The sequence below is a fragment of the Seriola lalandi genome, unplaced genomic scaffold (genome assembly GCF_002814215.2).
Source record: "Seriola lalandi dorsalis isolate HSWRI2012SDOR001 ecotype SW California unplaced genomic scaffold, Sedor1 jcf7180002054997, whole genome shotgun sequence".
Classification (NCBI taxonomy): domain Eukaryota; kingdom Metazoa; phylum Chordata; class Actinopteri; order Carangiformes; family Carangidae; genus Seriola; species Seriola lalandi.
In genome coordinates, this window is record NW_019525546.1 from 210,027 (window position 1) to 237,238 (window position 27,212).

General features: G+C 39.6%; 1 protein-coding gene across 2 annotated transcripts in view; it reads right to left on the reverse strand.

The window, feature by feature from the left end:
- prkcbb (protein kinase C, beta b) overlaps positions 1-11,130 on the reverse strand; it is a 93,896-nt gene extending 82,766 nt beyond the window's left edge. The window contains exons 1-2 of one of the 2 annotated variants that reach the window (XM_087171400.1): positions 10,715-11,130; positions 8,925-8,956 (exon numbers count right to left, since the gene is read on the reverse strand). In XM_087171400.1, the coding sequence (XP_087027526.1) occupies positions 8,925-8,956; positions 10,715-10,890 (208 nt within the window). In that variant the 5' untranslated portion in view covers positions 10,891-11,130. The remainder of the gene's footprint in view (positions 1-8,924; positions 8,957-10,714) is intronic. The other variant, XM_023397130.2, reaches the window with a different exon arrangement.
- Between the last annotated feature and the right edge of the window lie 16,082 nt (positions 11,131-27,212).

The following is a 27,212-nucleotide window of genomic DNA, read 5'->3' on the forward strand; positions in this document are numbered from 1 at the left end:
GCTAAACTAAGAAGTAGACTCATCTGGTTTTTAAGTTCACAAATTTAACAGGACATGTGACAACAGCAGTTGTGATAGCGTCTTGCCTTCTAACAGTGATAATTCACATTTTGCTAATTTTGTCGATCTGAGGAGGAAGAACTTGTTGCTGGTGTCCAGTCATTTTCTGTTTGCCTGTGTGTAGGCTGTCAAGTCAAACAAGCTTGACCCACATTGGCTGTCTGATCTGTCCCAATATGTCTCCAAGGTGTCACCGTGGCAACGGGTGTACTATTGCCACAAATGTCAGCAGCAAGGACAACCAAGCCCTGAAGGAGATTGTCTGTCAATCTGTAGCTGAAAGTGAGTACAAGCACACACACACAAACAAACACACTCTCAGTGATCAGACTCTTCAGATGTGTGAAAGTAGATCAGAGCAAAAAGGAGCTGGCCCTCACTGACAAGTAAAATTAGACTTTCTCACACACAAAGCCACCACCGATGGGCTGATAAACAGAAACAGTGAGAACCCCTGTTTTAAGGTCGGCTGTTTTACATTCTCTCTGTATGAGTAGTCATAGTCACATATGCATGAACACACACGGACACAAAGCCACACAACAGCCCTTTAACACCCTCCACATTAAACTGAGAAGAGGAAGCAGTTGGGGGAGGAAACACACTAGGTGTTACTGTAGAATGACTGTCAGAAAACTAATACTATAAACAAAGCCGTAACGGAGTATCAGTTTACATGCATGTTTACTGAACGCTGAAGAGCCGATAAATACTAAAGAGCAACCTGTTTAATCTTAGATCCTGGTCCCATTGTATTTCTGCATTACCTCCCTAATTACTGTATTAATGACTTCATTTTTTCTTTTGTTTATTAGTTTGTTGAAATTTCACTGATAATTATTTGAACTGTTTGGTTGCACTGCTTAATTCTGTCATGATAAATTAAATGTGGGCTGCTGCACTTGCATCACATTTACATTAATGCGGTACAGAATCAGCTAATGCTCTAATCTGGAGCTTCAAATGGGGTGCAGCAGTAGAACAACATTCAAAACCTACACAGAAGCATTTTCTCCTCTAGCAATAATCAGAGTGAGCCTTCCCACCTTAAACATATGATTCATTTTATGTTGTTGTGTGCCGTGAGCACAAGCTGTTTAGGATGCAAGTTTGTTGTGTCTGAAAAGCACCAGGGCACTGAGGGAAAAATCAATGCACTATAATGCTACAATATTTTTGGCTCTATCAATAAGCTGACGGAGGCTCGCTATCAGTGTTGTTATATGCACTACAACAGCTGGCATGACGGACTGCACAATGGTGCTGTATAACATGAACTCTTGAAAATGCTTGTATTGACAAGTCTTGACAAGCTGTTTGGACGCGGTCACTTGTTTTACTGACAATAATCAGGAGACTGACTTCAAGCACTCACATACTGCATCGGAGGTTTTGCTGCCACAGTAATGATGCATGACAGGTATTTACCAGTACCAGTATTCATACTGGTATTTTTGGCCATGTTAGCGCCATGGGTTAGGTATGGCAATGTCTGTCCGTTGGTCTGCCAACCAGCCAGACTCATCATTACATTGGCTGAGACTGAAATATCTCATAGCAAGGATTGCCATGAAATTTTGTACTGACATCCATGTCTCTGTCAGGATAAATTGTAATCATCTGACCTTTCCTCTTAAGCCATCAATTCAATTTGTTTTATGACCAAGCTACGAAGCTAATGACATTCCCATCAGTTTCAGCTGTACTTGTTCGGTAATTAGCAGGGAAACATACTATAATAAGATGGTGGAACACTTAACTTCAATTTCACTGTTACAGTCAAAATATAATTTCTTATGATGAAAACAGCACTGCAACCATGTGACAATAAAAATGTCCATTAAAATGCCACACTAATGAACCTCCACACAACTCAGGGTCTCACCCTCCTCCACTTTTTTTTTTTTAAGTCCACAATATCACACCTTCTGATCGACAACCGAGCCTGATGAAGCAGATGTGAAATGCGCCCAGAAATGTCTATTAATTTAAAGTCCAGCCTGTTCTTCCGTTTTGAAAAAAACAAACAATTACTCTCATCAAATACTCTACAGCACAGAAATAGGCAATCGAAGGACACTTTTTCACTGCAGGTTTTATAAAATGATTTCACATAACTGTTATCAAAGAAAGAAAGAAAGAAAGAAAGAAAGAAAGAAAAATAAATTTTCCCAAATTTTTTAATAATAGGCTTCTAATGCTTCAAATGGTGGCTCTCTGATGCCGTAGTATGCATTTATTTCACATAACAAGAGAAAAGCTGAATATTTAAAATATTCAAAACCTACAAGCCCCAGAACCCCAGAGTTTAACATCTTTATTCTCCGATCAATGCTGTCTGTTATCTCAATAAACACCTCTATCTGCCTCTGTCGCTTTTTAATCCTTGCTTTTTTTCCGGTGCTTTCCAATGTTCTCCCTTCACACCTACACACTCAGTCCTCCCTCCTCTTACATCCCCCACTCCACTCCCCCATCCATCTATCCATCCATCCATCCCATTTGGTGGTTCTCTCAGTGGAACACTTAGGCTATTTATAAAAGCATCAAAGCCCACAGTTTCCAACACACAGCCACTGGAGAGAAAGGGGGAGATAGAGAGAGAGAGATGGAGGGAGAAGTGGGAAGCTGGAGGAATGGCTGAAGAAGGAGAGAGGGGGAACCAAGAGGCACAAGGAGGGAGAGAAACAGAAATATGGGGAGAAAGAGAAGTAGGAAGGGTAGGGAGAGAGGATAATGGCCAGAGATCGAGAAAAGAAAGCTGGAGGGAAAGGGGGAAGAGAACACAAAGATGGATGACAAGCAAAAAGAGAGAAAAACTGGAAAAAAAAGAGAGCGTAGGATTGAAAGAAGAGAGTTGTAGGTCAAAAGAAATCGGGGAAACAAAGAACACAGAGGAGGTGGAAAAACAAAAGACTGGATGACAGTCAGATAGGTTTTTAACCACTGTTCTTGCTTCAGGATCTCAATGATACACCTCAACATCAAGTCTGTGTGTGCATTCATTTGTGTGTGTGTGTGTGTGTGTGTGTGTGTGTGTGCGTGCGTGCGTGCGTGCGTGCGTGCATGTGTGGGAGGGAGGTTTTGGATCCGGAGACCTCCCGCCCACACAGGTTGGAGTTGCAGAAGCACCTGAGCTGCGTTCGGCACCGCCAACAGACATCAGTGTTTGCAAATGTTCACTAACTCATTTGAACCTGAGTGCGCTCATGAAAAGGAAAAAAACATATTATATGAATCCAGAGGAACTGTGGGCACCGTGCCCAACTGCCGCTTGATGGTTGCTGCTGAAAGCGAGAGACACCCGATTAAACCTGAACACAAAAGACGCCATCAGTCAAAGGGAAGATTGAATTGTGCTTTTTGAAAATACATACATTTTTCCTTTGGAAGAGTCCTAATAGCTGCAGCAAACAACACCTTTATGGCTTGTTTTAGGCGCAATCAACACTCCGTGCCTACACCATTTAATCTCTCCCTCTATCTCTCGCCTCTTTTCTACCTCTTCCTCCCTGTCCATTATCTCCTCTGCCTGGCAGAAAAATCTCACCCACCACTCTGCTGGAGTGTCATTCCTGCATACCTTTCTCACTCAGTTTCAACCATCTGCCTTGGTTAATTTATTCTGGTTTTTAGAATATACAGAACGTAACTGAACAGACCACTCGATTTTTGTGCAATCCTCTTGATCCACAACATGATCAAATTCTTTTCTTAAATTATACAGAACACAAAAAATGCACCGCGATTCATTTTAATGGCATCATCAGCTAAAGCACAGCATGTTACAGCGTGCACAAGACCTCATATACACTATAAAAGGATTATATTTAGGATGCTGAACAGAATGGTGGATTGAATACATTATGGAGAACTTATTGTAGCATGCATCTCCTCTATTTCTGCCGTGATCTATCCTTCCTCAATCTTCATCAGTTCTCCTTTTTTCGAGCCTATCCTCCAATTTCTTCCCTGTTTTCTACACACTGTACAGTATGTTCTCTCTATGTTTGAAATTATATCATATGACAAGACTGCAGAGAAAACAGCACTTTTTTGTTATTGTCCCAAAAGACATGTAACATGTCTCCAAAGACATGTAACATGTCTTTTATCCATCTGTTTTTCCCCGTGCTTGCTGAGCTACTTTTATTGGAACTTCCAAGGAAATCACTTGTAATCCTCCTCTCCTTCCTACGTCCTTCACACTCACTTTCTCCTCTTTTTGTCCCTCCCTTTTCCTATGAATTCTACCCCCATCCTTCTCGAGCCCCTGCACCCTTGTCATCTCTCATCTCATCATCCTATTTTCCATCTTTTCTCCAATGGATTCTTCCTATTTTCCTCCTTATTCCCCAATTTGCAATGTTTCTTACACTTCCTGCCACTCAGCCCCCGCTCTCCAATCCCTTTCAAGCTCTCTAAAGGGATAATTTGCCCCAACTCATTATTAACACACTCATTTAGGAACATGTGCATAAACACACACGCAAAACCAATCACATGGAAGCAGGAGAGCACACACAGTTCTGCACAAGCAGCCATTAAGGAAATAAGTGCTCACCGGGTCATTAAATGGAGCATGGATCACATGCACACGCTCACACAAACCCCCAACATGAAGAAGCATAAAATATGCTCAAAACTCTCACACACACTTCTTAGAAACACCACATTACATAATACAAGCTGCTGCCGCCCTTTGAGTCCCACACTCTTTCTAGTGTATGGAAAACTAAACAGCCGAATCCCACTGAGGCATTACAGTTTATTGTTTACAGCAAAAACAACGCTGAGGCAATGAGCTGCTCCAACCAATACTGTATGTGGAGTTACACAATATGCAAAACCCAACCAGCCTCGAGGCCTGTATTGGCAGTAACAGGCTGCACAAACCACCTTCCTTTTTTAATTCCTCATGTATGTATGTTATTATATTTCCCATCAGTGACAAAACACTGATGAAAATTAAGGTGTAGATTGGATGGACAGGCAAGTGACATTTTTTTCCCCTAATGAATTTCTATTTCAGTATCTAAAACTCACATCCTTTAAGCTTCAGAGGTGGCTGCTTAAAGTCTTGGTTTTCATAAAGAATTTGTGGCTGTAGTTGAATTACTGGCAGTTAGATTCATGCACACGGACCCCACAGATGGAGCGGTGGGTTATGCTGCTGAAGTGGTGTGAGAATTTCCTGTGGTAGTTTTGATGCCTTTCTTCTCGCACCAAAACTTAAAACGGCTCACCGGACAGCATATTCTCTAAACGACAGGCGCTGACTGGTGTGTGATGGAACGTTAAATTTTCGCTCAACTCAAACGATACAGTTCAATGACTTCAAAGTTATATGTATCACATCAGCTGACTGTCAGTAGAAGACTCTGAAAAGATAACAACACACTACTGTTTGCACCACATCCTTCTTGGGCATGCATAACTACCACAAACTGTTGCTGACTGCCAGGGCTGCTTTCTGAAACCTGTTCTGAAGTTCACAGCTAAACCATGGACACCAACAGCAAAGATTACAATTTTTTTTTTTTTTTTTTCCCATCACTTAGTTTCCAAAAAGCAAAGAAAAGTACCACATATCCAAATCTAACATTGTTTTTTCACTCATGAGAAGTCAGAATGAAAACCAGGAGGAACAAATGTCAAATGCTGCTAATGAAGCTTGGCTTTGTTCAGCCTATCTACAACCATTCAGGCCAACAGTTGCAAGAAACAAGCCGTTGATTTAATTTACAAAATTATAATCAGCCCAGTACGTAATTTATAGATAAATATTATCAGTATGACCTAAACCATTATGTGGAAACTTGGGCCAACATTTGTGTCAAAATAGCACGATACATTTAAAGTGTAGACATTCAATTGAGCGTATGATCGTCCTCTTCCAGATCACCAACAGCTTAAGCAACCAAAACGTAGGGGGTCAAAGATCAGAGCTAAAAAACTCTCTGATACTAGAATCAGGTAGGGAGAGGTATGAGACAGAAAACGTCACATTAGTGTGATCAGTGAAACATGATAAGGGAGAGAAGATCCGATTGAGGTAATGAGCGCCCAATCGATCCATAGATTACTGTAAGACAGTAATGGCACTGATTTTTCCATTCAGGTCACAAACTGCTAATAAACACACCAGCGACAGAGGTGTTGTAGGAAAAACGTGCCAGATCTTATCGATGGTTTGACCTTTCATTGACCATAAACACTGTGTCTCTCACATTCTGCTTGGAAGAGTCAGTAATGTCAGTAACAGTAATGTCGAAAATAAAAGCTTCAATTTTTTAAAAGTTTAAACACAATTTAATGTGAAAAACTGTCACCATCATAAACCTGTGAAATCCTACAGCAGAGTAAATGATGCTGCATACACAAACACCCTCCATTAAGTTCTGTGAGAACTATGTGACTGTCAAACAAACACAACCATGTGAAGCTGAGAGGCAAAGCACACCCAAACACTGATCTTTCTCTTCCCTCCAAGTGTGTGTGTGTGTGTGTGTGTGTGTGTGTGTGTGTGTGTGACCTTGCAGAGGAATTCCCTTTCTCCCTGAGCTCCTGGGAGATGATACCCTGCTCCAAATGGACAAATGAGTCAAGAGCATCTCAGGACATACACACAAACACACATACCTGATGGAAGAAGGTAAGTGCAAACTGTTACTAAGTGCTAAGTCACTCACATTCACACATGCACACACTCAAACACACATATTACAGTTATTTTGGACAGCAGCTGGCGTTACATCTGAGACTTTAGATGAAAAACACTCCTTTTGTCCTCCCCCCAGTGCCATCTCCTAGCTGTGGTATCAGAGTGTACAGGTGCCCCACACACCTGCAACACACCCCTTCCTCTCCAGAGCCATCAGGGTCCCTATGGTGCAGTGGATGCATCCCCCGAAGGACACTATTGACCTATTACATATCCACATAGGCTAATTACCAGCTAACCCACTGCTGTATTGAACAGCTTTTCTTCCATCCTTCAGCATATAGACAGTTGCATCTGAATGTTTCACTGTTGCTAGGAGACGTGCAAATCCTTGGACATATCTAGTTGGCTGTTAATACAAGTGGAAAAAACATAGACTTCAAGCAAATTGAAAAAAAAAAAAAAGCACAAAAGCTCTAAGCACCTCCACATTTTTGTCAGCTAGATGATGATAGTTTATGTCTTTTCCTGTAGCAAATTGGATGCTGAATCTGTCTCTACTGCGTTAAGATGATGGACAAAATACAGTATAGAGAGGGAGAAAGGGACAAAGGGGGAAGAGAGGAAAGACAGCACAGTAGCAAACTGGGTCTGAACCTTTCCCCCACTTATCTCTGTAATTATTTAACACGGCCATCTCAAGGTTACATAACACAGAAACACAGAAGGAAAGTCATTTACTTAATTAAACAATGCTTTTACAAGTTGTTTACATGTTCTTGGGAGATCAAGTTTTCTCAGTATGGTGTCAAAACATGCTGAATCCTCCAGTACTCACAATCTTCATCAGTTTCCTGTGATAAGACAACAGGGACCCACAAAATCAGATGTCTTGCTACACTTTGTCACTGCAGGAAGTGAACCCTATATCTCTGTTGATGAACTGGAGACCAAATGAGTAAACTTCAACCACTAACTTTAACCTCCATTGGGTCCAGGCAGTTGAATTTGGAGGTTTGTCTCAGAACATTTCTTGCTCACTTATCTCTTAAAGTTGTTACATATACAACAAGCCCTTTTCACAGCAGACATTTTGACATGTCACAGTAGGAAGTAATAAAACTAATGATGGCTGAATTCCATTTAGCTCCTTCAGCTTCCTGCCTCCCTGCCCCCTGCCACGACTCCCTGGGACACTTAGAACAGAGCCACTGATAATGTTATTAGTAACACCTGTGTTTTTCCTATCGTAACAAAATGTCTAAAAAAGCCTATCTTATCCTATCCTATCTCGTTTTGGGTTTTTCTCACTACATTTTTGATGGTACAGCAGGGAGTGTTATGGCTCAGTCAATGAACAAAGTGGAGGCATTACAGATATAATATTTATTTTTTCCTGAGCCTTGGTCACCTTCCTGCTATACATAACTAAATCTACACCTACAGTATGCTTCACTTTATGAATCAAGTGCCAAAATCCTGCCTCCACTTCCAGACCTGCCTGTGTTGCTCTATAATGTTTCCCACTGATCTTTAAAGAAAGCTGAAACCTTTTACCTAATGACTTCAACATGCCTTTATCTTTAACAAAGATACAGAACACTTTTCTAGCATCTAACAATATTCCATCCCTAAAAATACTATTGTCCAATCTTTCTGTTTATCAGTATTTCTTTCACTCCAGTATGGAGTAAGTTTTTAAAACTGCAGTCACTTCCAAAGGAAAAGAAGTTTAAAGCACGGTGTTGGTCCTGTGTCTTTGTGCTATATCTTTATCAATTGGAGGCTTCTGAAATCAAGGACTAAAACAGAAGAACAAAAACAAGAGCTCAGAAACTCAGTGTTCACTTGAGCACTCTGACAAAAAGTAAAGAAGATGAAAGGAAGAAAGATAAAATAGGTTAGAAAGAAAGAAGCAAAGCAAATGAAAAGGAAAAGCAGGCAGTGGAAGGGAGTGAAAGGTGATGAACACAGGACAGAAGAAAAAAAAAGATAGGATTAGGGAGATGAAGTGTAACATTATATTTGCAATCTGAACACTGAAATGAGAGCACTGAACGGAGAAAGAGAAACAAAACAATGAATGAACGTAGGGCCAACAAAGTTAACATCCAATAATTTGCCTGTGTGTGTGTGTGTGTGTGTGTGTGTGTGTGTGTGTGTGTGTGTGTGTGTGTGTGTGTGTATTTAATCCACCTACCCTGACACTGGAATCCCTGCTTGCCAAAACCCCTGTGGAGAGAACATACACAAAAAACATGTTGAATGTTGTTCTAGCACAGGCGTGTATACACAAACACACACACACACACACACACACACACACACACACACAAGTTTGAGAGAAGAATTCTGAAACCCCCTCTCTTTGCCTCAAGATATTTGCATGATGGCAAATGTCAAACACTGTCTGCCATTTTTGTGCTGCGCTTAAGATTTCCATCCAAATACATCTTAAACACACACTAACACTCACACACTGAGTTAGGTAGCAAGGAAATTCGATTATTGTATAAACAGTACAGTTATTTACTGAGGTCAACTTAGGTCCACAAACACACCCATACTAACTGTTCTGTTGGGCAGGACTGTTGATGCCCCAGGGCGACATAAGGTTAACCACACCTAGTCAAAGGTATGGAGAATGCTGGAACGTGCATGTGCACGCGCACACAAACACACACACACACACACACACACACACACACACACACACACACACACACACACACACACACCAACACACACTCAGCCCTGCTCATTTTCATATTGTAGCTACAAATAGATAATCTCTCGGGGTAAGAAATCACTCAGTGTTCTCATTGTTCTTTTTCATTATGCTTATTGACCCAGATAGATAGATAGATAGATAGATAGATAGATAGATAGATAGATAGATAGATAGATAGATAGATAGATAGATAGATGGATGGATAGATAATCTAACAGGTCAATCAGTTACACAGGGTGCACAGTGTTCCTCCGTTTGGGGGTATTTACAACCACTGAGACCATCCCATTAGATACCCGCCAACACACACACATTCTTCTAGGTCAAATCATTTAGCCATTCACAAATTAAAAAGCCCATCACAGGACTTAAATAATGGTTGTATTGGGAATAGTGCAAAGCACAGATAATAATAAACGCGATAAATTAGGCCAACCTAGAGACAGAAACTCATTTAATAATCCAAGCGCAGGGCCATATCACTGTCTAGTAAACCCCGGTGGGCTGCATGGTGACATGTCTGAACAGGTGATTGAGAGGAGAAAATGAAGAGAAAGGGAGGAGGAGGACTGCTGAAGTTGTGTCAGCAGCAGCATCAGTGTTTGACCCATGTGAAACACTTTGTTACCACTCAGGCTTTTCCTCTGGCTGCAGTTCATTGTTTCGCACTGCTTTTGGAGAACATGTTTCATTTTTTCTCACCCTCTCGCAGTTCCTCTGCCTACTTAATACCATCAAACAATGGTCTGCAGCTATTCCTTTTTCTTTTACTGGCACTGCCCACATATCTGTCTTCCATTCTGCCCTACCTTACACATATAGCATCAACAAGTACAAGAATAATGCTGAAATCGATGTTTATTTTGAGAAACCTGTGTAACCAGTGCAGCCCTCCCACTTTTTTGCTGCTGTAACTTAATGATGTAATACTATCAAACACTGGAGTCTACAACCATTTTGTCTTTTTCATCTCTCTAACTTAGCTTTTCTCATTCAACCTGTTCATTAAATTATGAATTAGACTGCACTAAAGGAAACTTGTCCTTTCCTTTTCTTCTTCCTTTATACTCCATCTTTTGGTCCACCCACCTCTGACTAAAAAGGCTTTTATTTTTCAAACAGTTAGCTAAATACAATAAAGACTACTTATTTTTCTTTGTCTTCATAGCATCAATAACAATAACAACATTAAACTAACTAAAATAAAGGTATGTTAAAAACGGCTCTCAGCAGGCTACATTCCTGTGTCCGCTCCTCACCAGATGAAGTCGGTGCAGTGGCTGCAGAAGGTGGGCTGCTTGAAGAAGCGCGCGATGAATTTGTGGTCCTTCACCTCGTGCACGTTCTTCTGGCGGAGGGCACCCTGGCGCGCGAAGCCCCGCATGGGCTGGCGGGGTCCATCCTCCCCGTCGCTGTTGGCCGCCGAGTCTGCCATTCTCCGTGCAGCTGTCTTTATTTTTACTTTAACTAACCAACGGAAGTTGTTGGAGTCGAAAAAAGGGGTTCTGAGGTGGCAAAATCGTGTGTTGTTCCGAGTAGAGGAGTTCGGACTTGTGGTGTCGCGATCAGCTGATGGTTAGTTTTCGGTAGTTTGTTTGGGTTTTGGTTATCTTGTCCTGCCGTTGATTAGACTGGCTGCCGCTGCGCTGATCACACTCCGCTTCCTCCTTTTCTTCTGAGCGCTCCGAAAGTAGCTGAGAGAGAGAGAGACATAGAGAGAGAGAGAGAGAGAGAGAGAGAGAGAGAGAGAGAGAGAGAGAGAGAGAGAGAGAGAGAGACAGAGAGATTTAACTGGCTGACTTTACCTTGACATTAAAGGTAGAGTTATTTTGAGAGTTTGAACTGTAAAAGCTAATTTATTTATCTCTAAGCTCTGTCACAGTTTACCTTAAATTGCAGTTTCATGAGTTTATCAAATGTCACTAAAATATGACTTTGAAATACCAGGTATTCTCAAAGCTGATGGATGCTTTTGCCTATCAAATATTTAAACAGGATCTGTATGATGAAGGGATATTTTTACCCTATCAATTTCCCATGTCATGCTAAAGGTTATGATAAAATTGAATGAAGTGAATTTATTTTGCCTTCAAATATGAGTGAGTGATTTGGATAAAATCCTCTGTTTTAGCCGTCAGTGAAACTGTATGGGCCTATCAGGGAGACTGACCCTCTGTAAAAGACAACTGTATAGGTCGTCTGAGCAGCAGCTTATAGCTACAACCCACAGTTACATTTATTTTTCTCTGTGTCCTCTTGCAGCCTTCGTAATAATGACAGGAACAAAGGAGGAAGTCATATGATGTTATAAAAAGAGCAACAAAATCTAGATGGAGGTTGGGATGGATGGATGGGTCGACAAAACAGGACTTTCACACCAGAGACCATATTTCCTGTGTGAAACCTTTTAATTTATACATGGCCATTTCAACACCTTTACCTCATGTTTTGTAGCTGTAAAATTGAAGGTCCTCTAATGGATGTAGATTGCATATTTCTTAACAAAACCACAATCTTTTCTTAAATCTAATCAAGTAACCACAACATGACTGTTCCCCAACATTAGCCATGTTCGTTATTGTTACCATGGTGACGGACGTCGGGTTGCATGCTGCTGGTCTGCTCCTGTGGGTTGTATCCAAGGGCACAGAAAAGTGACCTATATGGTGCTTTAGGTTGGAGGTCTGATCAAATGAGAAACTGTTTATGGATTAAATAATCTTTCTTTCTCAGACAGTTTTGGTTAATCCTGAAAATTATAATTACAGGAAACAAAAACTGTTTTGATGTGCATATGTGCATGTCAGTATTGTGTTATGGTAGACTTACAAAATGTGAATCTGTACTTTAAATATAATTTCTAGGAAACAAGGTGATGCATAAAAATCCAGTAGCTACTGTAAAGTAGTCCCAGTCATTGATTTCTAACATTGTCCACAAAGGTCTAATACACTCTGAGCTATAAAGGGATAGATACATAATAAACATTAAGACAATGTCTCTGAGAGCTGATCACTTTATATTGTCTTCAAATGGAACTTGTGAGTTCATGTTTTCAGCGGTAAATGTTGTGGTCCTTAAATCCTTAAGATTTTAAAACTTTTCCCTTGTTGCAGACCTCCAAACACAGCTGTATTACCACAGACCTCCATCTGCAGATTTGACAAGGATTTCAGTCTGAAAGCACATTTCAATTCAATCTAAAATTTCAAATATATGTTCTCAAATGGTTTGTCTATTGATTGTTTACATGCAATTTTGTTTACATGTACCATATTCCATTTTAAGATTAAGTTTTAGCATAAAATGTTATTTTTTAAGTTATTTAAGTAGAGTAAGAATAAATGTCAATTTCTACATCACCAATATTATATACATTTAACAGTAAACACAAGGAATGACTCAGGATTTAAAACTTTGAGTTAATTTCAGAAAAGATATATCAACATTTGGGAAAAGGAAAAAAGCACAGACTCGTCATTTACAGTCTGAGTGCTGGCATTGAAAGAAAGCACAGTTGCTGAGTTCTGACTCATCTTAAGACTTTTGCTTTCAAAAGGATTTGGAGGATCATCATCTGTGTTTGTTGGATGAATTTCATGTCATAAAGTTTTCCAAGATACATTTAAGGTATTTTTGGAATGAAACCCATCAATTATATGACTCTGAGTCATTTGACTGGTGAATGTGATGCTTCATAGAATGAGTCAAGAAACCTATTTAAACACCTGCATCTCACTATAGTAAATGTATAGGGTTGTATATGTGACGTAGGGACTGATGATAAAAACAATACATATTAACAACTAGTATATTAATATTGATCTCCCACCTGTTTTAAGGCCACAGATCTCATTTTAGGACAGCGACAACCATAGTCCCAACTGATTTAAACCACACAGACACACGCGCGCGCGCACACGCGCACACACACACACGCACACCGTGGCAGTCAGCTGGCAGTAAATGACCTAGATGAGATTGATTTAGCTGCAGGACAGATAACAGTGTGTGCAGTTCATCCTGAACTCATCAATACAAGGTTTACTGTAGATTTAGCTACCAGCTCAGATCTCAATTTTTTTATAACTTTTCTGGTCCATGTTACCTCACTTATTCATTCAAACGACCTCTAATATTAGAGGCACACATACCTGCATTGTTACATAATCTGTCTCGACAGGCAGCAGACTGTAAAATGACAAGAACTCTTCATTTTCAATGGTAACAGGCATCAAGAGACATTGGTTGTGACGTAACCATGCCCTGCCTGCATGAGTACCTGAATGGGCCTGTGTTTATATGTATAGACTGTGACACAGTGACTCATCATTTTGTATATAAGCCACTGATCTCTTTCATTTCCATCAATACACAGGATCTGATGTAACTATTCCCCAGGGCTACTGAACTGAGTCTATGCTGGCAAGTCGGCTTGGATGGCTGATGCGATGTGGATAAGAGCAGGTATGTCACTGCTGTTATCGTCACAAAAGTCACATTTAAATCACTTAAGAAATCTTGTCCTCATTCTTTTCACAACAGTCTAAAGCCATGCTAACAGCTACAGTATGTGAGGCTGTACATGAGCTTTGAGCTAAATGCTAACACGCTCACAATGACAATGCTTACCTACTGATGTATCATTTTTACCGTGTTCACCATCCTCGTTTAGCGTGTTAGAATGCTCACAGTCTAAGGAGCACTAAACACAAAGTACAGCTCAGACTGATGTTGTTAGCTTTGAGGGTAGCCTAATTTGTCATAAAGTAAAATGATGGACGAGCTACCTGACCCTGCTATCCATAGGGAAAATGCTGCTAGCATGGCTATAACTTCCAGCTACATTACAGTGTCCATCATAGAGGAGGTAGACTAAAATGACATCTCTCTCACAGTGGACAGCTTAGCGTGGCAAACACAGGTGTAGCTAATTAGACTAATAATGCCATGGCCATCGTTAAGGTTATTTGTTCCACCTGTGCTTTACCTGTTGTGAAAATATTTTAAAGAGTGATGTGAGAAAGGTCTAGCTACTTCTAGAATGAGATTAGCCCCAACAGACCAGAATATAATACAGCCCCAAGATATAGCGAGGGAAGAAGGATTTGGATCAGGAGAAGCACAGGTGTTACTAATAATATTCAGATAGGCCAGTGAGTATTCCCACGGAAAGTTAAGCACACTTAAATGGAGTGCCAGTGGTGTTTTAGTTTTCACGTGTGTTACAATCAAAATATCTGCCATGAGAAAGGTATAACTTCATGCCTATTTTCTGGGGTTTGTTGAAAAGCATTCTGGGAAATGTGGTGTGGATGTGGGTGTCTAACAGTGAGGAGTATTCAATGGTGGAAATTTATTTTAATAAACTAAAATGTGATATGTAATGTTGATTTAATGCAGCACAATGCAGGTCTCTCTCTCTCTCTCTCTCTCTCTCTCTCTTTCTCTCTCTCTTTCCTTTCGTCCTTCCTCAACAGTCCTTTCTGAAGCCTAGTGTCCTCCAAGAGATCCCCTCTTTCTTCTCGTCTCTCTTTCTCAGCTGATTTCCATCTCCTCATTTTCTGTTTCAGCGCTCCATCATCTGCCTCTCTCTGTCTCTGAGCAAATTTCCTCTCTAATCCCATGGACTTTTTTTCTCATCTTTTTCTTCCTCAAAGGGAGGGAGTTGTTATATAAACCTGTTGTTTCCTTCGTCATCCACTGACTACAGCACAGAACGCACTCTGACGCAGAAATGCAGTTGCACAAATGCATGCAGATACACTTACACACTAAATATACTGCTTTAGGCTTATTGTTTTATTGAGTTTTGATGGCTTTTCTTGACTCAGTTTTTCGTTTTTCTTTATTTACCTTCAAGTTATACATAATTGAATTGTACACTGCAGTACAGTTCATAGAAACACACACACACACACACACACACACACGAGATAGTTGAACAAATATTTAGATGTCTAGTACAGTGCTCTGAAATCCAATTCAGCTCCATTAGCTGTTACATAAATATTATCAAATGGTATTGTTGTTTACATGTAAAGAACATTTTCTCTTCAGTGAAGAGAGCTTGTGGGAGACTTGACTTGAGGTTTGGGATTTGAGTAAGATCACCATGAAAGATTTAAAAACTTGTTACAGTTACTACTGAATTCACCTTGCAGTCATGAGTGATCAATCCCTTAAAATGATCCCTCTAAATAATTTATGATTTTTCTGAGCATTAATAAACAACAGAAAAACCCTCTGGGTTTCTTTTTGTCACCAGTGTCACTGCTCCTGACGCTCCTGCTGCCACCAACAAGTAGGAAGAAAGGGCCTTGTTGAAGTATCGATTCTACAGTCGACCCAGGGTATGTTTGACAGAAACTGTTTTTGAACTTCCAAGTTGTTGTTGGGTTTGTTTTTTCCATACAGACAAAAGCAAGGACACTCCTCAAAAAGGACACTCTTCCTGACTAGATTTCTTTGTACCAACAGTCCTCTTGTTAGCTCACGCATCAAGTTCCTTAGAGAATTCATGAGTTTGGGGAATTAAAACGTTTATACAACACTGTGTCACTGTTTCAAGATCTCCACCAGAAAGCGACTAAGCAGGTTTTATGGTTTGTTTCACCACTTCTGAATAGTTACTCCTCTGTGTTTAAACTTCTCTGTATGATTGTGTATGTGTAACTATGAGGTGTCTGGGCCCACAGCTGCAGGTAATGGTTACACAGCTACATCCACCACAAACACATAAATATGTCTGCCAGCAAGTCATGCACACCACTATGCCCCACCTCTTTGCCTATGTTTGGATTACCTGGGCATCAGGCACAGTCAGGCACTGCCAAGATGGCGACGGCAAAACAGTCCATTCTGAGCTTCAAAACGACTCTTCAGAAACCTGATGTCTATGAAAATAGACTTGTAACATTATGTAGCTACCAAGGTACTTACACATGGAGAAGAAATGCCAGTTCTGAGTCAAGCTAGAGTCCTATAACAGCTCATAGGGCTCTCCATCTTGGTAAAGCCAGACCAGTATTGGCTGGTCAGACTGGGAAAGAAATTCAGCCTTGGACTTAACCCATGAGACTGCCCACACAAATTACTTGACACAATGTTTTTACAGGCCACAGGCTAACCAGGATTTCAGCCGGTGATCCACATGGCCAGTCCGCTTGTGATGTGGTCTTATTTCTTTTTGTTTGAGGCCTTTTTAGCCAAAAAACATGATCTCTGCGGTGGAGGAAATTCAGGAAGGTCGCTTTCACCAGAGCGCTGCGTACTGCACTGTTCTATCTCATGTGGGTGGTGCCTGTCCGTTTATAAACATAGGTAGGACCAACAGCTTAACAGGAAGGACTTACATGCACACGCACTTACATTCACTCACTGCCAAACCGGGTACCAAAATGGAGAACAGTGAATCTCAGATTACAACAAATCCAGAGGTAGTGTAACTTTGTTCTCTGCTCAAGACACCATTACTCCAGTATATTCTACAAAGAAAATAGTTGTTTGCTGCTATGTGTCACAGGTTTGAGGGGTAAGTAGGACCCAAATGCAGCCAACTCTTGGGAGAACAGTTCAGACAGGTTTATTAACAAACGTGAACGTGACATGAACAAACCCAGAACAAAACTGACGAACCAACACAGACAAAGGGGAGCACAAAGACTATATAGACACAGGAGGCAAGGTGATTGCACACAGGTGAAACACATCAGGGTGGGGCAGATAATCACTACACAGAAACAAGACCACGACAAGAAGCAAAAACACTGAGACACACAAGGAACCAAATTACAAAATAAAACAGGAAGTGCGAAAAGTCCAAAACAAAACTAACAAAAAGTGTCTGCCATTGAAAAACATGACACTATGTTATTGTTTAAAATCTTGTTTACAGAACCTTGACAGATGTAGAAATACAACAGTGCTACTCAACCCTGTCCTGGGAAACAGTCTTTTTGCAGTCTACTCAATCCCTGTCAGTCTTCTGCAGGTATGTACCGACATGCAGCATTCACTGTGTCCAAGGGGGACATGTGATCATAAACATTCCTCCTCCTTGAGGTAAAGAATTCCTCAATGGGGTTGAAAAATGGTGGAATGAAAAGTGACTAGCCACTCTGTGACCAGAAGAGAATGGTGAAACACCACATCATCCCATACAATTACAAAATGTTCTGGAGTCGGCTTCACCTGTCTCACCTAGCAAAAGGATTTCATAGAAGTCATCAAGGAATGAAATGATGTGCTCGACGTTCCGGTTTATGCATTTCTTTCTTCTTTTTACATGTGGCAGAAAGTTAAAAAATCACAGTCTAATTTACAGTCATTTTGTGTTATGCTAAGTTTAGAGCTTAACTTTTTGAAAACAGTATATAGTACTGTGTATATATATATATATATATATATATAGTATATAAACATGGAAAATAGAGTGTAAGTGCATAATTTTGGTGGTGATTGAGTCTCTGTGAGAAATCAGTTCATGAATTTTGAAAGACGTGGTCATCGAATGTGTTTTGGGGAATAATATCTTTTTGTTCTTTGGGGACAAACTATGAACCAGATTTCCACTATAAATAACAGCAGCTGACAGATATATTTAGCGAAAGGTAAGTGAGTAAATGGACACTAACAGGCACAATTAGCTCACTTATGTAACTTTTGTTTGTCCCTAATGATTTACCAAGTTCCTCTATTCCTTTATATTTCCTTTGCTCCCTCTATCCTTCTCTGTCTTGTCTCTCTCCCTTTCTGCACCCCTCACCCTCTCTCTCATTTTAAGGCCGGTTAAATACACCTCAGATATCATCGGTCCGAAACCACAGAGTTAATTCTTCTGCTTTCACATTACATTAACATATCTGCACTTTACTGTCTCTCTCTTTCTTCGGCTGTGTGTGGTTGCATGAATGGGTTTATTTTGCATGACTGTTGCATGTTGTGTGAAGTTGTGTGAAGTTGTGTGATTGTGTCTGCATGTTTTGTTTTTTTGTGTTTTAACACCTCCAGCCGCACAGGCAGCGTAGGGGTGGATGGTGTGTGTTCCAGTAAAAATGGTCTGTATAATTGTGTAAAAGGCTGCAGTGTAATTGACTTTTTACAGAGTGTGTGTTTGCAGCAAGAAAATGGCTCAAAACTCCCATGTAAGGAATCTGCATTTTATATCTGGGTGCTGAAATGACACATTTTTTGCAACTTTTGGAGAACATAATACATCACATATGTTATGTAACCTCTGATAACCTCTTAAATACTGGATAAGATGACTAACTGCCCAGATAAAGCAATTTATTGTGTACACATAAATATGATTAGTATGCTAACCTTTTGTGTCCCATCAGCACACTTGGCACTGCAGCTTTGAGGTAATATTCGTGTCATTCGTCATTCCACATTGAATTTAATGGTTTGGTAAATTATGGTTACAAAAATGACAGCTGTGCTTCCTCCAGTTTAAATTAATTAGCAAGGATGACGGCTTCATTACTAATGAGGTCAAAGAAACTGCCAGAAATCTTGGTTACTCCCTCTAAGCAGCACAAACAGGTCAGCTGTTGATCTGTGCACAAGACTGAAATCACTTTATGTTAATACACTGTGTTTACACTTTATGTACGAGGTACAACATGAGGGCTGGTCACATGCACACACACACACACACACACACACACACACACACACACACGCACACACATGCATACACATAAACACCCAAACATATGTATGAACACACCATACTCAAATGAAAGTTCCAGAGATGAAAGACTCAATATTAAGGGAAGGGTTGGTTTTTACAAGTTGAGTATAAAATTTTGAATAGAAGTGTAATTCTTGGATAGAAAGTATTAAAGCGTTGGAGAGAGTCTTTTAGTCAAACTAAAATCAACTTACATCAACTGTAAAATCAGGTTTTTAAAACAACATTTGAAACAAACAAACAAACAAAAGAGCACATTTGGTTCGTTTGGGTCATGAGTCATCATATAACTTTTGCTTACACAACAACTGTCTTTATGAGGGTAGGACCCTGTTTTCATGAGTGATGAATCTCAAGTATCTTTTTCCAAACAGGATGCGCTATATTATGTTTTGAAAAGCAATCTTCAAATGTTATTGCTAGAGATGATCTACAAATATTATAATACTGTACAATGTTCAAGTTTCTTTCTTCATTTTTTCTACCTCTTATTACAATAAATATATTTCTCCAATTATAAAATATGTTAGATATCATCCACAACAACAATTTAAAAAATACAAACTTATCCTGTTAAACATGAGGCAGATCAGATTCCGGCACTGAAATCATATTCCTTCTGTAAGGAACAAAATGACAGTGGAGATTTGATGCAAAATAAAATAATAAAATCAAATCAACAGTAACTGGTAGCCTGTTTGTGAATGTGTGTGCATCTTAATGTTTCAGCACACCTGTTTTGGTGTTTTGCAAGAGGATGTAACAGTGTTGTATTTCAGCATGTTTTCCCTTTTTCTCCCACATTGGAGCAGCCGGTTCCCCTCACACTGCGGTTCTTGTTACAGCTGACTCCCACTGTTGGCCCGAGGAGGGTGTAAACATTGTTTCTCTTTCTCTGATGCACATGGACTTCAGCCAGCTAAATAACATGCATATACACTACCAGTCAAAAGTTTTGGTAGTTTTTATTAAAATTTCCGCAGCTCAAGCACAGTGAAAAACCTGGAACGGTACAAAGGTTAGCAGTAAACTGCCCAAGGTTAGAAAAAAAAGGTTTAGGTCACCAAAAACTGAAAAATCATGTGAATCTGATGGAAAACAGGCCTTTTTTCATGGATTAAGAAACTTGTGTAGCTTTCCTGTTGCAATGGAAGTAAATGAAGCCTTGAAAGTTAATGCAAACAATTTCTACAGGTGCAGTGTTGCAATAAACTGTCTTACAACACCCCTCTGATGCGTTAATCGGACAATACTGTACTGCAAGAAGTAGTACTGTATATTGCTATCAGCATGATGAGAAAAGGCAAGTAACGAAGGAAGACAGACTGGTTGGGTTTATCCTACAGCAAGATAAGGACCCAAAACACAACGAAGAACCAGACGCTGGCTTCAAATGATGGAAGACCAGCACAGTCTCCAGACTTCAAGCCCATGAACCTGGTTTAGGATGAAGTGAACAGAAGATGAAAGCAGAACAACACGTCTGTCCAAATACTGCAACAGTGTGGTACTGCAACAACCTGTAGGGGTCACTAGTGTAATGACAAGAACATGGGCCCACCTGTGAACACTTGCTTTTACTCTGAACTTCATTTACTGGGACTACAGATGTCTTAATTAGGCCACAAGCTAAAAGATCAAATTTTGAACACCTAGACATTACGTTAAATTAAGTTAACTCAAAATGCAGGTATATCAAGACAACAATGTTACATGAGCTGCTTATTTTGCATCTTATTTAGGAGGACGTATAGTGCGCAGTAATAGAAAGCATCTATTCCATTGCATCTCTATAGGCCATTCACGAATACATACACTATACATGTGTATGGTAACAATAATTACTACACTGAAGAAATCCTTCATCCCTGAACATCAAATAAGCCATGAGAAACCAGGAAAAAAAAGACTCATTACACTGCATGCAGGACTGCTATTTATATATGAAAGACTGTATCTCATGGGAGAGACAGAAGAAGGGAGTGAGAGATGTAGATGGAGGGAAATAAAGTAAGAGTGGGGGAGCAGAGGAAGAAAATAGTGAGAGATTTTCTACCTCCAGCTTGGTGGCGATCTCCATCTCTCATCCAGCAAAACACACCCACACAGCACCTTATTATGACCTCTCTCTCTCTCTTCCTCTCTCTCTCTCTCTCTCTCTCTCTCTCTCTTGCCTTCATACTCACAGTCTCTCACTCATCTACAGTGAGTCTCTCAGCTTTCTCTCTCCTCAGAGGCACACATATTGAAGCAAAATGATAAAATGGTGAACTCTAGTGGTTGCAAGTTGTATATTCAATACACTAATTTCTCATGCACTGTAGCTTTTTGTACTTGTCCACCTTCTTTCCTCTTCAGTTTCCTTGGTTTCACACTCCACCATGCAAAAAAACAAACAAACAAACTGTCTTATGACTGTGATACAAATAAAATGATTAAATCTTCCAACCATATCAAAGAACAATGCTATATGAGGGTTTTTCACATGTGGGGATTTGTTTGTTTTCTTCATCTCTTCATGTCTTTTTTTTTTTTTTTTTACATGATGATGTGTAAAACAATCAAGATATCAAGAAAATGAACACATTACCAATATGTTTGACAGGTTTCAGCCACACCATTCCTATATGAATAATCTGGGCCTTCCTCTATTATCTTTGACACAATCATATATTCATTTTGATATGACAACCCACCTCTTGTAAGTAAAGTAATGAAGTTTGATGCTTAACCTTTCAACATTTCTTCTTGACCGGTAGGTAAACAGTCAATGCTAATGTTGGCTAGTAGCTATAGCAAAACTTATTTATATATTACTTTGGCTTTTCTTTGAAAGCCAGTGTTTCTGCTAGCTTTTTTATACTCAGCAGCAACACCAGTAAAACCACTCTGATACTTCAGAGGTACTTAGGTAGCTCCACCCAAACTGCTTGGAATTAGGTGTGAGTTACTAATTGCAATCATCGTTTATCCACACAGACTTCACTGATGTGAATAATAGGAGCAGGTAACACTCCCATTACACGTGTGTGTGTTTGGAAACACCCAAACTCAAATAATTAGTTAGTTTAATTATATATCCCTAGTCTGTGATGTTCAAATTATTTCAGAACTTGTTTTGTTCATGTTTCTCTCAACCTGTTTGTATACTTTTACTGTATTTGAGTTTGGGACTTCCAACATTTCTCCAAGGGCCTTAGCTCAGTGTACATCTCAGTATTCATATAAATGTCATTCCCATTTTTTCTTCTTCAAGAAAACAGATAAGCTTTTGTGTTCTTTTACTGTGGAGTGACCGTGACAGAAACACTCATGCTATGGGTAAACCAAAACCACAAATCTGTGAACAAATTCCTGCTGTGTATGGGACGGTGTTGACAACACACCCAGTGGAGTGTGAGCGTTTTTTTTCTTCACTGAACAGTAGCACCACATGGTGACTACATGTGAGCAAAGATAGGGACCTGATTATGAAAGGCTTTGTGTTGTCCTTCAATGGAGCTGTAGAGCAGCTTTGTTACTGGAAACTCAAAAAGAAACTAAAACCAGTGCTTCATAAACTGCTCATTTTGATGCTCATTTCTTCAAGAAAATAGAGGAAAATGGAGTAGTAGTTGATATAAGAAAATGAAACAAAGTTGAGGCCCAGTAAAAGATCATTTATTCTGTGACTGTGACAGAGACTTCCTGTCCAGATGGATCCAGAGCAGCAATGCTGGATGTTTACTTGCATTTTTTGTGTCCTTTCCGTGAGAAACCATGAATGACATGTAGTTACATGTGAAGAAAAAGAGGAGGAGAGGTGAGCTTTGCTTTGCTTTGTTTGTCAGGTGATACATAGAAACCATCCATTCATTCACACAGGGCTCTCTATTTCACCTGTCATTAAACTGGTGACCTGTACTGAGTACAGCTGCCAATGCACATGCATGTGCACGTTCAATGAGGCACAAACTATTAATTTAAAGTATTTTGTTTTTCCCTATGGGAGTGTACACTTTAAACTCACACTGACTCTCTGTGTGAATAATCCCTTCAGGGGGATGACTTTAATAGGGCAAGCGTATTCTTGCATTGCTAAACAGTTTGTCAAACATTGACATTTTGGGAGATATGCTTATTCACTTTCTTGCTAAAAGTTAGATGAGAAAATTAATACCATTCATGTCTGCTAAGCAAACATTCCTCTATAGCCAGTTAGCCTGGCTTAGCACAAAGCCTAGAAACTGGGGAAACAGCTAGCTTCAGGCTCAGATTAAGTGATTTTTGGTTTTTCATAAACATGCTAATTTCTTCGAGAAAATAGAGGAAAGATGTTATAGTGATGACATAAGAAAACGAAACAAAGTAGAGGCCCAGTAAAAGATAATTTATTCTGTTTTGTGTCTATGGTGCATAGACTTCCTGTCCAGATAGCTCCAGAGCAGCAGTGCTGGATGTTTACTTGCCATCTTTGTGTCCTTTCCGAGAGAAACCATGAATGACATGTAGATAGAAAAAAGCAACAATGGACAAGTCAACCAGAAGGAAATAGGTGGTGCAAGGTTGGAAGTGGATAGTGTGTGTTACTTTATACAAATACAATAGGTGATTATGTACCATACGTGCATGGAAACATGTCTATGTACAGTATATACAGCCTGATTGTATTTATATTTAAGAACAAGTGACGGATGATATAGACATATTGCACAATGTGACACAATGTGTAGAGTCGTAAGTTGAGAACTCAGTGTAACTTCCCTTTGCTAGTCTGATCTCTTGGTCTCCTTGGTTTTGGGCCTGAGGGTACAGGATCCTGTCTCCAATTCTGTCTTTCTGCTTATATTCTACACACTGTTACCATGCCTGCATGTTTTGAATTCATTGCACTAAAGGTAAATTGTGAGTCTAACAATGGCATTGTTGTCTTTTGGATTTATAGATCTCCTTCAGCTGATTCTAGGTCTATTGATTGTTTGAGAATACCGAGTTACTCTCTCTGTATACTTACTTGGAAATGATAGTCTTGGGAGATTTTAACATTGATTGATTGACTAATGCTTCTGATTATTGAAAGGAGGTTTCCTCAAGCCTCAATTTATCTCAACTGATCAATGAAGCCACTTGGTGCAATCTAAAGAATCAAGATCTACTCTAATTGATTTAAGTTTATCTAATAGAAATGGTAAATGGACTGCACTTATATAGTGTTTTTCTAGTGTTATTAACCACTTAATGCGTTTACACTTCAAGCTACATTCATCCATTCACTCACACATTCATACATTATGCATACTGCTCTGTTTTATCACACACACTCACACACTGATGATACATCAGGGGCCACCCCTGTGGCAAAGGAGGTAGGAGTGACAAAACCATTGCAAGTGGGGTTTTCGATTTAGGAATTAGTGCTTATTGTCCTATTGCATGCATGAGAAACGCACACCTGAAGAGAACCTCATCATGAATTATAGTTAAGAGAAATGTAGAAAGCTTTTCTAAATGACCTCTATGATAGCGACATTCATCTTACAGTATATCCATCTTATTTTGAATTAGCTTTCTATTTTTTTTTTATTTCTTTCGGTTTGGATAAATATGCAACTTTTCAAAAATGAGAGTGAAAATAGATCTAGTCCATGGACTTCCACTGAACTATCAACCCAGTGAGTTCCTTTACAAAGTTTAGAAGTAAATGCACATCCACCATGAGAAAAGATAAATCTGATTATTGCTTGGAAAGCTGCTAATGTCATCCACTCTTGCATAAGGGAGGAGAATGGAGTGATCCAAATAACTATAGACCAATATCCATATTGTCCTGTTAAGCTAAAATTCTAGCATCACTTGTCAATGCAAGGAATTTTTCAATCAATCAATCCAGGTTCAGGCCTAGGCACATCGGCGTATCTGACATCACTTTGGTTGTGAATGATATTGTCATTGCCTTGGATGGGAAGGGATCTGATCCAGCTTTAACTAATGAAGTGAAACTGGAGAAGAGCCATCTTAAGGGACGTAATATCTCTATTTTAAATCTAAGTTTCTGGTGTGTGTGTGTGTGTGTGTGTGTGTGTGTGTGTGTGTGTGTGTGTGTGTGTGTGTGTGTGAGTGTGTGCGTGCGTGTGTGTGATTCTGCATCTGTACTTACTGTAAATGGTTTACATAGATCCTCTTCTTCTGAAATGCAAAATTATTATAGAGAAGTCCCATTTCCTTCTTTCATAGTTTTTCACACCCAAACAAACTCAAACACACATACACAGTATGAACAAACATGACCACTTTAAAGAGTCATTGTTTTAGTAACTGTTTATTCCCTTTTTTTGTTACACGGCCAGCAGTATGACGCTGAATTCTCTTTCATTTCATCATTTTGTTTCTTTGAAAGTGAAAAGCATAATTCCAGGAGTATCACACAAATGGTTTCTGTGCAGACTCTGTTTTTAGAACAGGACATCAAGTGGGTTAACAAGTCTGGCACAATTGGTAAACTACATCCACCCCACAGTCAGTGTTGGTGGTTGACAGGATGACATGAGCTAAGGAAAAAAAACTCACATAATTCAAGTGTGTATATGCGTGAGTGTTTCTTTTAATAGGCTGTAATGCAGAGAAATACATGGACTCACAAACACACACACACACATGGTTTCCTGGGCTATAGGGTAAATAATACAAAGTACCAAATACTAGGTGATAGGAGGTCACATGACTTCATAAAACTGAGTCAATGTGAAAGAGGGACAACCACAGAGCTGTGGTGTGTTGGCGTATGCGTGTGAGTGTGTGAGTGTGTGAGTGTGGGGGTGGGGGGGGGTGGGGGTTGGTGTATTAGTGTATGATTATTGAGTGTAAACCTATGACTGAGACTGTTTAGTGGAAAGATTAAAATAACGATTAGGACTATGTACGGTAAGCATATAACTTGTGTGTGTGTGTGTGTGTGTATGTGTGTGCGTGTGTGTGTGTGTGTGTCTGTGTCTGTGTCTGTGTGTGTGTGTATTCCTGTAAGTCACTGGTTTTGATAGTCAAGAGTGGAGGCGGAGCTTAGATGTGCTTGCTGCAACCTAAATCTGTACTTAGAAAAATAACCTAGGTCATCATATAGAAAAAAAACACATAAAGCAGCAGTGGTGGGATTAGTAGAAACTGTAATTACAGCAACAGTACAGCAAATGTGGTAAGTAGTGCAGTAGTATACGAGTAATAAGCAAACACTTGGCAGACACTTTTATCCAAAGCGACTTTCAAGTACTAAGTAATAACTGTAGTACTAGTGGAGAATTTGCTACACATGATAGCAGCTCCTCCTGTCACTGATAACGTGTCGCTGATAATGTGTGCTGATGGTGCAGTATGGCAGTCAAACTTAAGATAGACATCTCAATTAATCTGTTTAACAAAGCTGTCTATCCTAGGTTGGACTAATTTGCCATGAATTCTGGGTAAATTAACTGATGAATATCTCTGAGATGAATTTTCCCTTTCAAACTTTATGCAAATTGATCATGACTCGTCATCTCTTCAGCAAGGCATGGTTCACATCAGATGTTTCTTGTGAACAGCACACATGCAATAATTGCACTGTGATTCCTGTAAATATAATCGCTTCCCAAGCCCAAGGGCGTAGGTTTGCATATGGACAGTAGGAACTTGTACAGACCAATATTCGTTTACACTATTTGATGTGTTCTGTATCATGGTGGTGCTGGGATTAGAGCTTTGAATTAGAGATTTGAATCCAGATATGGCACCTTTCAGATAGATTTCAATTTTTTTTATGCCATATGACATTTTTATACCTGACTGTACTATGATGTTTTTTGATGTTTCTTTGCCTTACATGCTATGATGTTATTTTACATTTTTTTGTCTGACCATACTATGATGTTTTATGCCTTACTATAATATGACATTTTTGGGCATTTTTATGACTTACTATACTGTGATTTCTTCTGGTTACTATACTATGGCGTTTTTTGGCGTTTTCATGTCTTAATACTTTAACATTTTTGTTGTTTTAATGCCTTACTATACAATGAGGTTTTATGCCTCACTATACAATGAGG